General features: G+C 38.6%; 6 protein-coding genes across 6 annotated transcripts; 2 read left to right on the top strand and 4 right to left on the bottom strand. All coding sequences in view use genetic code 12, as the record gives it.

Moving 5' to 3' along the window:
* Positions 1 to 285: 285 nt before the first annotated feature.
* MEU1 (S-methyl-5-thioadenosine phosphorylase) lies at positions 286 to 1,275 on the top strand (the record flags this gene model as incomplete). Its single annotated transcript, XM_036810793.1, has 1 exon — positions 286 to 1,275. The coding sequence occupies one exon, from the start codon at positions 286 to 288 to the stop codon at positions 1,273 to 1,275; it is 990 nt and encodes a 329-aa protein (XP_036667294.1).
* An 88-nt stretch (positions 1,276 to 1,363) lies between these two features.
* PTR22 (Ptr22p) lies at positions 1,364 to 3,181 on the bottom strand (the record flags this gene model as incomplete). The annotated part of the gene is made up of 1 exon (XM_036810792.1): positions 1,364 to 3,181. The coding sequence occupies one exon, from the start codon at positions 3,179 to 3,181 to the stop codon at positions 1,364 to 1,366; it is 1,818 nt and encodes a 605-aa protein (XP_036667293.1).
* A 1,973-nt stretch (positions 3,182 to 5,154) lies between these two features.
* Positions 5,155 to 6,918, bottom strand: GAP2 (amino acid permease; the record flags this gene model as incomplete). Its single annotated transcript, XM_036810791.1, has 1 exon — positions 5,155 to 6,918. One exon carries the CDS (start codon positions 6,916 to 6,918, stop codon positions 5,155 to 5,157), a length of 1,764 nt encoding a protein of 587 aa, XP_036667292.1.
* A 2,111-nt stretch (positions 6,919 to 9,029) lies between these two features.
* On the bottom strand, positions 9,030 to 10,142 carry BAT22 (Bat22p; the record flags this gene model as incomplete). Its single annotated transcript, XM_036810789.1, has 1 exon — positions 9,030 to 10,142. The coding sequence occupies one exon, from the start codon at positions 10,140 to 10,142 to the stop codon at positions 9,030 to 9,032; it is 1,113 nt and encodes a 370-aa protein (XP_036667291.1).
* Positions 10,143 to 10,398: 256 nt separating this feature from the next.
* PRE3 (proteasome core particle subunit beta 1) lies at positions 10,399 to 11,070 on the bottom strand (the record flags this gene model as incomplete). The annotated part of the gene is made up of 1 exon (XM_036810788.1): positions 10,399 to 11,070. The coding sequence occupies one exon, from the start codon at positions 11,068 to 11,070 to the stop codon at positions 10,399 to 10,401; it is 672 nt and encodes a 223-aa protein (XP_036667290.1).
* A 597-nt stretch (positions 11,071 to 11,667) lies between these two features.
* CPAR2_503500 (uncharacterized protein) lies at positions 11,668 to 12,540 on the top strand (the record flags this gene model as incomplete). The annotated part of the gene is made up of 1 exon (XM_036810787.1): positions 11,668 to 12,540. The coding sequence occupies one exon, from the start codon at positions 11,668 to 11,670 to the stop codon at positions 12,538 to 12,540; it is 873 nt and encodes a 290-aa protein (XP_036667289.1).
* Between the last annotated feature and the right edge of the window lie 163 nt (positions 12,541 to 12,703).

Raw genomic sequence — 12,703 nt, 5'->3', positions numbered from 1 at the left:
GCCCAAAAGAAAACAAATCGTCCGGGACTGCTGTTGCAAAAGTACACGACCTTGGGTGACGCAAAATAAATGTCGTGAAATACACATATAGGACTTTGGTGTTGCCACAGTTCTGGATCTTTTATATGCAGGAACAATACTGCGTTTGTGTAAATCTTTTGTTGAAAATTTTTGGGTACTCGTGGGCTCTAACCGCTGGACCAAATTCGTCATTCTTTTAACTCCTTCCACCAGTGTATGGTAAAGAAGATCCCTCGGACAAACTTGGCAAAACTATTCAACAACATGTCTGTTCATAGAGAGAAAATTGATGTGACTCATTTACCCCATCACTATGATGGTCAAGTGACTCTTGCTGTTATTGGTGGAACTGGATTATACGATTTACCAAATTTACACCCAATTGCAAGGTTGACGATTAGTACTCCATGGGGGTTCCCATCTAGCCCAATTACAATTTCCAAAACTGAACTGGGGTTCCCTGTGGCCTTCTTGGCAAGACATGGCCAACATCATGATTTGTTACCCAGTGACGTTCCATCGAGAGCCAATATTGCTGCATTAAAGAAATTGGGAGTCAAAGCGATTATCGCCTTTTCAGCTGTTGGTTCGTTACAACAAGAAATCAAGCCAAGAGATTTTGTATTGCCTACACAAATCATCGATAGAACTAAAGGTATCAGACCATCAACTTTTTTCGAAAAGGGATTTGTTGCTCATGCAATGTTTGGTGAACCATTTGACTTGAAATTGAATTCACTTGTTGCGAATGCTATACCATCAGAGGGTTTCCTCGAAGGATACGACAAAGAAGATGCCAACCCAACATTGCATACTAAAGAACACACCAACAATGGTGAAGATTTGACAGTTATATGTATGGAAGGTCCTCAATTTTCCACTCGTGCGGAGTCTAAATTGTACCGTTCATGGGGTGGATCTATCATCAATATGTCCGTGTTACCCGAAGCCAAATTGGCAAGAGAAGCAGAGATTGCTTACCAAATGATCTGTATGTCTACTGATTACGATTCATGGAACGAGAGTGAAGAGCCCGTCACTGTGGAGACAGTTGTTGGTAACTTGAAAGCCAACTCAGCCAATGCTTGTAAGTTGGCAGCAAAGTTGATTGATGAGTTTGCTGAAAAGGGAGGCGAAATCGGAAATGATATACAAGGATCAATGAAATTCGCTGTTAGTACTAGTCCTCATGGGGTAAAGAAGGAGTTGTTGGAAAAGATGCATTTCTTGTTCCCTGGTTATTGGCAAGTTTAATATAGACATAATAGACAATTAAACACCTACACTTTTCTTGTTCATCGTAATCGTTACTTTTTATTCTAATAATACAATATTTATTCCCCTAGATGCTCTTTACTGAGTGAGCTAAAGAGTGAACCGGCCTCAAAACAGCTTCATCCAATTCATTTTCATACTCCAAATCATTCCATGAATCTTCCTTGGCGTTGTAACTGCTGTAAATAACCCAGAATAAACATCCACCAATAAAACAAGCAACAGCCAAACCAGTATATGTCCAAACCATCTTGGGGTCTTTACTGACTGGAGATAAAGCAATACCAATAGCTGAACCGAATGCGTTTGTGACAAGGAAAAGAGCCATAATGAAAGATTTCATTGATACCGGTGCTTTGGTGTATGCATATTCCAAACCGGTGACGGAAGCGAAAATTTCTGACATGGCAATCAACCAGTAAGCAGGAGTTTGTAAAGCAATATGGATATTGTTACCATTTGGACAAGCACCAGGGTCGTCATAACATGGACCTGATTTGTAAATGTAATGTTGCAAAACAGCAGCGTAAATCATAGCACCAGTTCCAAACATGAATCCGAAAAAGATTTTTGTAATTGGCTTCACTGGAGTGAATCTTCTAAGGAATGGGTAAACAAATCTCTCCATAATTGGAATAAAGATAATGATACAGATGGAGTCAAAAGCTTGCAAGAAATCATTAGGCAATCCATGTGCTCTCATTTGACCAGCTTGTGAAACGAAATTGTTCAACATTTGACCATAAGTGACCCAATAAACTGGATAAAAGACAAACACTTTACATGCATACAAAGCACGTCTAACTTCTTCAACGAAATGATCAGTCCACGGGTATTCCTTTTCTGGATGCACTGAAGGTTTGGCATTGTCAAGATTGAACCCATTAGTTAATCCAACCCAAGCACATTTAAAAGTCTTGTTGATGATTTTTTCAGATACTGGGATATCAACCGATTTATTTTTACCAGCAATCAATGAAGCCAAAGCAAGGAAAAAGAAACAAAATGGTAACAAATAAGCAGCCCAGAATCCAACATGAGCTTCCAATTCAGTAGTGGCAATAACTGATAAACTTCCAATATTAATCATCAAATAAAACCATAAAAAGATATTTTGCACAGTGATATTTGGATCAACAATTACACGTTCACCATTTTTTCTAACTGAAATCCTTGGTTTCCTTTTAGGCACTTGATCAGCCAAGTATGGTGACACATTGGATTTGATTAACCCAGTACCAATACCAATAATAATGATTGCGGTTACGTAACCTCCGAGAGCAGTGTTTTTGCTTGTAATTGATGGGATTGAAGTGACAAACAAGATCAAGATACCAACAATGTATACAAAACAAGCCACGAAAAGAGTCTTGTATTTACCCCAATAAGTATCCGCGATCCACCCTCCAAAAATAGGAGTAACATAACACCAGAATTGGAAAAAGTACGACAAAGCAGTAGCACCTTGTTGTTGCAAATCCAACTGTCCCTTTGGGTGGTCGTTTGGACCATTTTGCATATAGTTTTGGAAAGGAGCTGATAATCCATAGTAGGAGAATCTTTCAGCCAATTCCACAACAGCGACTAACCAAGCGGCAAAGGGAATTCTATCAGCCACATGTCTCAATGTTTTAAATTCGTGCTCTGTTGGTTCTCTACCTTCATCTTCCTCTTGAAGTGAATCATCGATAAAGTTTACTTCATTTGAGTTGGTTTTTTTGACTTCAGCATCCTCTTCAAGTGAAGCTGTTTGAATGACATTTTGTTGTTGTTTTTCATTGGTTACTGATGGTGAAGCATCTGATGAAGAAGTGTACGCCTCATTTTGGTGTTGGGGTTGTATTGGTTCTTCAACACTCTGTATATAATCGTTCTTTTCTGACATTTTTCTAAAGCCAAGACTATTAATAATAAAGTATTGTGTCTTGGAGGTGATGTATTATACTTCGATAGCCAAGAGATCTTTTGCAATTTACCCTTCAAGAAAAATTCCAGCCTATTTATTTGAAAAAAACAAAAAAGGTTTAAAAAGAAATGTATCAAGTGATGAAATAGAAATTATAAAGTTACCCAAAGTGGGAAAACCGGCGGGAGAGGGAATAGAAATTTTTATTTTTTGATTTTTCCCCAACTTATCATTTGTCATTGATAAAAGTAAAAAAGTAGCATTATAATCATCACTCTCTCCTCTGCTAAGCACAATAACACAATGTCTATTTTCTGAAGGGCATTTTGACGATTTTTTTCGGTTTTTTCCTCTTTGTTTCAACCCTTTAAACTGTACGATGGTTGCATTTTTTCGGCTTTGTGGCATCTACAATGAAAAAGAAATTCAATAGACAGCAGAAAAAGTTTAAAGTTGGAGCACAAAATTAGCCGCTGAATAAAAGAAAATAATACAAAATTGCATCAATGTGGCTGTCTAACACTCCTTTCAGTTGCAAAATGGGCTGGTCACTAGTCACTCGGGTCGGGGAACCGGTCGCGTGAGTGTTTTTGTTTTCTTTTGCTATGGATCGAATCTTGTTGTAGCACTTTGTGCATCGTGCCGTACGAAACACAAGCGAACTAAAGAATAAAGAAAGGGAACGGGTAGTTGCAGCAACTAAAAGAGAAGCATTTGCTGCAGCAAACACCTTGAAATCACATGTTCATGCAGTTTACGTAGACACATCTTTTACATGCGGAGATGGGAAAACATCATTACCCGCACCAAAAATGGCTTACCACATGCAGTACTGGTGAACATACGGCATGAGTATGGTTAATTCCCGCTTTAATGAATTTTAGTCTCCCTTTTCTTTTTTTTTTCACGGCATTTTGACATGTCAAATTAATTTTTCTGGATGGTTCTTGGTTGGATCTCCGATACACAAAGTTGTGACTACACAAAAAGGTCATTATAATTTCTGTCTGTTATATCGTGGTAGTGTGACCCCCCTCCATTAAGTTTCACTTTCCGAGTCATTAAGGTTATAAATGCCACCTTTCAAAGCCACTCTAATCATACGTTTGCAGGTTGTGCAAATTTCCGGTTACCCTCGGAGGACTCGACTTAAAAATGAGGGTCTAGTGGTATAACCGTTTCCAGTGAGATATGTCTCATGTGGTGCATGCTATACTCCATGTGCAAATCGCCGTGTGAAAGTCCATTGCCTTTTGTTACCCCGGATGCGTAATAATAAGTAGCACAATACCGCAAGGAGGACGATTTTGTATACGCGGTATTCCCGTAAACGATAATCAAATAGGGCATCGTTTACGATAGGCTGATTAAATAGTTCCTTATCAAGATATAAGGCGGGCTACAATTCACACGGCGCAGATCCAAATCTTACAAAGTCACTAAAGCCCCGTTTCACTTTTTGCCCCCCCCTCTGTATTCAATCTTTCGGGGAAACATGTAAGATTATGGAGATTACTATATCAGGTGAGATCGAATGATTCAGCACAGCTCAAGAAAAAGGTAAAATTTTGATACTGAGGGGAGAGAGAAGGTCTTGGCACATGCTGAAAGCGAGGTGCATAGCACTTGCATTGGATTTAGACATGCAGGAGAGAAAGAGAATCAGAGTATACACGTGTCTAATATTTGGAGGATGAATTACAGGGTTTGAAGTCTACAAGAATTTCCTTTCATTCATTAAGGCATAATAACAGTTTCAAAACCACGAAATCCCCCACTTTTGTGTTTATCTTTTCCAAGATTCGTGCCTTGCGTAAACTAATATATATTTCCAAGTAACATATAAGAACTAAATAATACAAATCCCACAGCAGATCAAGCCATGATCTAGTGACGACACATGATCGCCCGTTTTCTCCACCGCTTCGCAACTCCCCCCCTTTTTTTTTTGTCTAACAAAAGACATGGTAAATCCTCTTGTAGAATGGCTTAGCTCTCATAATGGCCTTTTCTTCAGCAATTTCTTGTCTAAGTAAATCCAAATCCAAATCAGTTCTACCAGTATCAATATCGATTTCATTTGCTTTGTAATACAATTTCCAATTCTTGGTGTAAAGTTTGTGACCACAATAAAATACAAGAACAACAGGAACAGTCAAAAAGTTCATAAAGAAATCTTCAGCATTGGGTTTGGTATGTAATGGCCAAACAGCAATCCAAAATTGCAAACACAAGACCACCAAGTTCAAAAGCATACCCCAATATGCACCAAATAATCCAGCTTGGGAAGTGAATGGAAGTTCACCGGTATCTCTACCTTGGGATCTTAAAGCGGCCCTAAATCTAATAAGACACAAGTTGATTGATCCCCAGGTAAAAATGGATGATAATCCTGATAATGCCAATAACCAGTTGAAAACAAGATTTTGTTTTGGTGAAGCAGCAAGGAAACACAACGCACCAATGACCAATTGAACAATGATACCAACCAATGGCCTACCTTGTCTGTCAATGTATCCAAAGATCTTTGGTGCTTGGTTAGAAGCAGCTAAAGCAGCCAATGTTCTTGATGAACCAAAAACTGAGGAGTTACCAACAGATAACACAGCAATCATAATAACAACATTCATAACTGAAGGTAATCCACTGATACCACCCAACTTGATGGCAATAACAAAGGGGGAAGCCGAAGCAGTGTTTTCAGCATCAAACAAATCAGTGTTGTCGTATGGAACCAAGATACCAACCAAAGTCAAACAAATGACATAAAATAAGGTGATTCTCCAAAACACCTGCTTACAAGCCTTTGGTAATGATTTCCTTGGGTTGCTAGATTCAGCTGAAGCCAAACCAACCAATTCAGTACCAGCGAAAGCAAAAGCAGCACCAACGAAAACAGTAATGACACCTTTAACTCCATTGGCAAAAGCACCAGGATGTTGCCAGTACTTACCACCGATGTAACCACGGCCATTTGGTGATCCACCAGCAGCCAAAACAATACCCAAAATGATAAACCCAATAACAGCAGTAACTTTAATGGCACTAAAGATAAATTCAGCTTCACCATATCCACGAACCCCGAAAAAGTTGATGGCAATAATGAGCACATAGAAAATCACAACAAACGCCGCTGAATTTGTTGTTGTATCCCAGAACTTAATCGTCACTGCGGCAGCCACCAATTCCAATGGTAACACCACTAACCATTGCATAGCGTAATTCCAGGCCATGGCAAAACCCCAAGAAGGATCAATGAATCTCGTATTATAAGTCACAAAAGCACCAGCAACAGGGAAAGTCACTGCTAATTCACCCAATGATTGCACGGTACAATAAATCATAGTACCAATGAGAATATAAGCAATGATTAACCCAGCAGGGCCACCAGTATGTAATGAACTTCCTGAACCAACAAACAAACCAGTACCTATACTACCACCAATAGCAATCATCTGCAAGTGTCTGTTTTTCAATGATTTACTCAAGGGGGAATTTGCCGTCAAGATGGCAATCTTTTCTGCTTCCGACAAGTTTGGGTCAATACCCATGGCATCAGTATCAGCTCTTTTGAAACCATCTTTGAATTTGGCCCATCCCTTCAAAGGTGGTTGAGAATCTTGAGCGTCAAATGCATCAATGTAGACTCCACCTTCTTTATCATCAGAACCAGCAATTTCACGCGAAGTGATGTAGTTTAATTCCTTTTCTGGCATCCTGAAAAGAACTATGTGTTTGAGAAAATTTGGTTAACACAGGTAGTTGAGAGAGTCTGGGAATTTCGCAGGTGTATTTATATCTCTACATTATCCATTTGCTAGCGAGGGGGCTATTTCGTTGAAATGAAACAATAGACGATTGTAGATAACATTAAGAGAATAAGAAATTAAATACGTTGATAGCCAAATACGCCTTATTGTATTCAAAGTTGACCAATGAAAAGAAACGTTTGTTAAGCTGTTTTGACAATCAAGAAAAAAAAAATGAATTAAAATTGATCTTTAAGGTGATATGGGATATGCAAAACGGATTAAATTGAGGAGCCCATAGATTTATACGATTTTTTTTGTATGTAAAGCAATGGGCGTTTGTTTTTGTCATTTTTTTCCCTTATCAGCTGCAAAAATTGATAATTTGATAAAGTGAATAGGGTGTAGTCTTGCGCTAGGCTGTAGATAGGAACTAATTAATCCGAGGTATGCTATCAATTGGATTACAGTCACAACGTATAGAGTTGGTTTGCTCTTCTACTAAAGTCGATTGATTGCAATCACTTGCTACTTGTCACAGTAGATAATTTTTAGCCGCTGATTTGCCATAAACAGAAATTCAGAAATATGGAGAAAGGGAGATCACACACACACACACACACACCTACACCTGAAACTAACCATAATAAAGAATTAATGGTGCGGTGGTAGTGGTGGTGGTTTTTTTAAGCTTTTTGTGTATTCTGATAAAGAATTGTGTATTGTTTAGGTTGTGATTGTTATTGTGTTTCAGCTATTCAAAATGCCGTATGGAAAATATTACGTAAATGCTTAGGTGATTAATTAAAATCTGTCAGATATGATTTTGACACTAAAACACGCGAGAGCCACAGTTGATGAATACGACACATGCTTTCTTTACTCGCACCAGGGATGCCTATCGTGGTGTAGGAAAAACATCCCTGTATTCAACCAGCCTATGTGATAACCAGTTAACTTCGGTAGCACGAATATATAATGTCAGTTGCTTGGTGACAACGTTTAACCAGATCTGCATATCAAGTCATTTCCTTTTTTCTTTTTTTTTCTCGTCCCGTCGTTCTTCCGAACAAGGGGGCCGGGGCGGAAGCCAAAAAGAAATTGGTTCTCTCAGGGCGGTGAATCATACCGAAAACGTGATCAACTTTCGTTTAAACTCGCCCTAAAAGAGTTTCACATTTCCAGAGAATCTCCTTTTTTTATTTTGACGGAGAAACATAAGAAGCTCTAAAGTGAAACTTTGTGAGAACGCCCAAAGAATTTTACACTCAACTGGTAAGTTCAAGATGGAAAAATGACGTTACCGGTGCGAGTTTACAACCGTAACGGTGATTTCATTCGTGTTTCATCTTTGTTTTTTGTACATCATTAATGAGCGAATCTCTTTCATTTAGTATCTGCACCAAGTGCAAACTCTATCTTGCAAAATACGGCCAGAATGCTTTGCAACGGACTGTTGAAAATGGAACATCCTTTATCAATTTTTCGGTGATGTACTTACTAATCCAAGACGCCAAAGAATGCCAAAACGTCTGATATGAGCCGTTCCCAAAATTAACTTGTGTATGGCAACTCACTTAGGTCGCAGATACGACGGTTGCAACCATCTCGTCTAAAGCTTGCACGAAACGGTACAAAGCTGAACCTTTACAAAACGCCGTATCCAAAGTGTTCTGTTCCCCACCCTTGTTTCCACTTTGTCCTACTACCATCTACATTGCTCACTCTACATTTGTATTCATCTTTTCGTCGCCCAAGAAATATGTACAAATTAAGACCTGATGCAGGAGTAACAAATGTCAAAAACACATATTTTGTTTCCCCACACTTCAGTTTGTTGTAATTTACACTGGCATGGAGACAAACTGGTCCATACATTGCCATTGTACTAATGCCCGGCGATGTGCATTTTTGTTTACAAGCGGATCACGCCGAAATAGCTCCCAGAGAGGGGAAGAAACCGAGGGTCTATGAGAAGCAGCCACTAAAACTCCTTTCTACACTTCTTTTATGCTCTATTGTATACAATCATAAACTCTTCTTTTTCTATCACACAAAGCGCCTCCTAGCTACACCCTTTATTTAGCTATTCTAGACCAGTTCTTAAACTCTTCGTCACCGTATTGGATATTTTGAATCCATTCACATACTTTAGCAGCAATTTCACCACTACCACCAGCAACAGTGGGAACTTCAATCAGTTCACCTTTGTATTCAATATTGTTAATGGGAGCAACAATAGCAGCAGTTCCGGTACCGAAAGCTTCAACCAATTGACCCTTTTTAGCCTTTTCTTGAACTTCATGAATGGTCAACTTACGTTCATTAATGATCCAATTGTCACCACCAAGTTTTTCTTTAGCCAATTCCAAGGTCGAATCACGTGTGACACCAGGTAAGATCATTCCTGCTAATGGTGGAGTAACCAATTCCGATTTACCATCATCAGTTTTGAATGCAAAAAACACATTCATGGCCCCAACTTCAGTGATTTCTCCATCGTCACCAAACAACCACAAGTTTTGTGAATGACCTCTCTTGGCGGCTTCAGTTTGGGGTTCGATACATGAGACGTAATTGGCACCCAATTTGTAAGAACCAACTCCCTTGGGCCAAGCACGGACAGCGTAATCAGTAGCCTCTAAAGAAACTGGCTTGAAACCTGATCCGAAATAAGGTCCCACCGGAGATGCAATGAGGAAAAGCTTAGCTTTAGTTGGGGCAGATACGCCGAGTCCAACAGACGTTCCAATCAAAGTTGGTCTCAAATATAATGAAAATCCTTTACCTTGAGGTACAAATCTCTCTTCCAAGAGCAAAAACTTGTCAACCAATTTCAAAAACTCTTCACCATCAAAGGTAGGCAATGATGCTCTCTTGGCTGATCTATTCATTCTTTCCATATTCTTATCAGGTCTGAAAGTACGAATTTGACCTTTGGAGTCACGATAAGCTTTTAAACCTTCAAATAGTTCAAATGAGTAGTGTAAAACACATGTTGCTGGATCCATTGAAAAGTTGTGGTATGGTTTGATTGTAGGTGTATGCCATCCATGATCCGCTGACCAATCAATTTCCAAAATATGGTCAGTAAAAGATTGACCAAATTTCAATTCTGAATTTGGTAAAGGGTCTTTTGGATTGGTGGTTTTGGTTACTTCCAATTTCGAAGCATCTAATGGAGCAGACATTGTACGATTGTTTATGAGATAACAAAAGATGGTAAAAGTGATTTCTAATGTAGCTACTCTATATATGAGTTTTGAAGATTTAGTAATTCTCTTAACTTTTTTTTTTTTTTCAGTTTCGGTATGTGAGTCAACATCTTAATTCCAATTTTTCGGCTATCAAAGGCTAACTACAAAACTCCTATACCGGCGTGAACTACAAAATGGATCTCTCACATTACATCAAGCCACTTCTTCTTCTATTCACCTAGATCATACACTACTCCGTTCTCTTTGTCAATACGCCATACTCATCAGGATAGAAGATTAACCTCTCAACTCCCTTTTTCGTTAAAATCACCATTCGAATAACCCCACCAGAAGATCCATCCCATTTGATAGCTTCAGCCAAGGCAGTCTTGATAAAGTCAACCGTCTCATCTTTCTCCATGCTTGGTTTATAATTTTCATTGCACCATCCATAAATGAATGTTGATCCACTTCCAGCAATGGCATAATCTTGTTTATGTATTGACCCTCCAATTGGAATCGAGTATACAGAACCACCATACTTGTCATCATATCCAGCACATATAATACCAGCAGTTAGATTATCCTTATTGTTGTAACAAATTTCTTGAAATACATTGGCAGCGATATTTGTTGTTGGTTTTTGACCAACTGGTAATTGTGATGAATAAATTTGTAAATAATACTTCACCATATCGGCGACAGCTTGAGTATCAGCAGCCGAACCTGAACGACAACAGTATATGGTGTCGTGTATTTGTGTTAGTTTGTCGGTAACCCTATTGGCAATATAAGACCCCGTTGTGGTTCGTGAATCAGCTCCTAAAATTACACCATCTTTAAAAGTAACAGCCATGATGGAAGTACCTAAGTTGACCTCTCCCTTTTTCAAATGATTTATATCTACTTTTACACCGTTCATGATTGATGACAAAACGCAATTGGGGTGTTAAAGGATGTGCAATTGGATCTGAATAACTGCTGCTGAGATAACTCTTTGCCACCTTTAGACGGATTGTTCTTTTTTTTTTTTCGCCTCTGGCTCAGTTCGTCTCTCCCAACAAACTACGAAAATGACACGTGGAAAGCACGTGAACGATATACCCAAAACATCAACAGACTAAAGAAAAGCATGATACACTCCAGTGCAGTAGTAGAAGGCGATAAGCCCCACTGATTTTGGTTAGATGAATTTACACTGTGAAGTATCCTCAGTTCCAACGTTCGTTGGTCATGTCGAGAGCAATGTGTCAAAGTTCAATTTTCGTTTCTGTGTAAAAATTCCCAAGTTTTTCGGTATAATATAAGCAAAATGTCAAATTTTTTGATTTCATATGAAACACCATATAACCCCATAAGCACATTAATTTTAAGCGCTGAAAAACCAACACACACGTATATATATATATATAATATATATCACTTGCATTGCTATAAGCAAATATAATCAAGAAATATATACATACATACATACATTTAGTGGAGGCTCGATTTGATCAATCAGTTTTTCCCCCGAAAGATGAATTCCAAATCAGTGGTATTAGTAATACTCATATACATAACTTCCTTCATCACAGCAACTGTTATCCCCCAAGTTGAAACATTCCATCTCAGTGAAGATGAAAAGAAATATTTGGTAGATGACCCCAAAGTCACTCATAAAGTAACATTCACCATTTCTCAAAAACAAGCTGATTCGCCCAACATGTCACTATTGGGTAAACTAACATTGGCATTATTTGGTGAAGTATGTCCCATAACAGTGGACAATTTCTATCAATTATCAGCCATGACTCGTGGATACGGGTACAAGGATAGTCAATTCCATCGTATCATCAACAACTTCATGATTCAAGGTGGTAATTATGATGGAGAAGGCGGTAAGCTGATTTATGGCGGCAGCTTCAATGATGAAAATTTCAAATTAAAACATGACAAATTGGGTCGTTTGTCAATGGCTAATGCTGGACCAAATACCAATGGAGGTCAATTTTTCATTTTAAACACTGACAAGACCCCACACTTGGATGGGAAACATGTGGTATTTGGCCAACTAGTTGGTGGATTTGATACATTGATGAGGATAAGCACAGTTGAAGTTGATGGTAATAACAAACCATTGGAGCTGATTATTATTGCTGATGTGGAAACTGCTAAATTGAGTACTGATCCTCAAAATGGCGATGAATTAGAATCGGCTGCTGCGGCTGCTGAATTGAAGGAAAGCGGATCAAAAGAGGAAGATGTCAAGGTTGAACAAGTTGTACAAACTAGTTCGGTTTATCCTTGGTTTATTGGTTTGCTTTTGCTTGGGATTGTTGGTGGTATTTATTACAAGAAGTTTTATAAAGCTGAAAGAATTACTGATATCAGGAGTAATCGACGCTTTTGACTATTCAAAGAGGGACTCCTTGAGGAGAAGGAAGCTAGAAAGGTGTTTTGAGCAACAAACTTGAAAAAAAGAAAAAAATACACTTGGGACAAGTGACCCAAAATTGGGGTATAAGTTAGGTATCGTTCATCAGTGTGAGGAAGTAATCTATCAGTTAGCTTAT

The sequence above is a fragment of the Candida parapsilosis genome, contig 006139 (assembly GCF_000182765.1).
Source record: "Candida parapsilosis strain CDC317 annotated contig 006139".
NCBI classification, from domain to species: domain Eukaryota; kingdom Fungi; phylum Ascomycota; class Pichiomycetes; order Serinales; family Debaryomycetaceae; genus Lodderomyces; species Lodderomyces parapsilosis.
The sequence above is the reverse complement of the archived record's forward strand: the minus strand, read 5'-3'. Positions and strand labels throughout refer to the sequence as shown.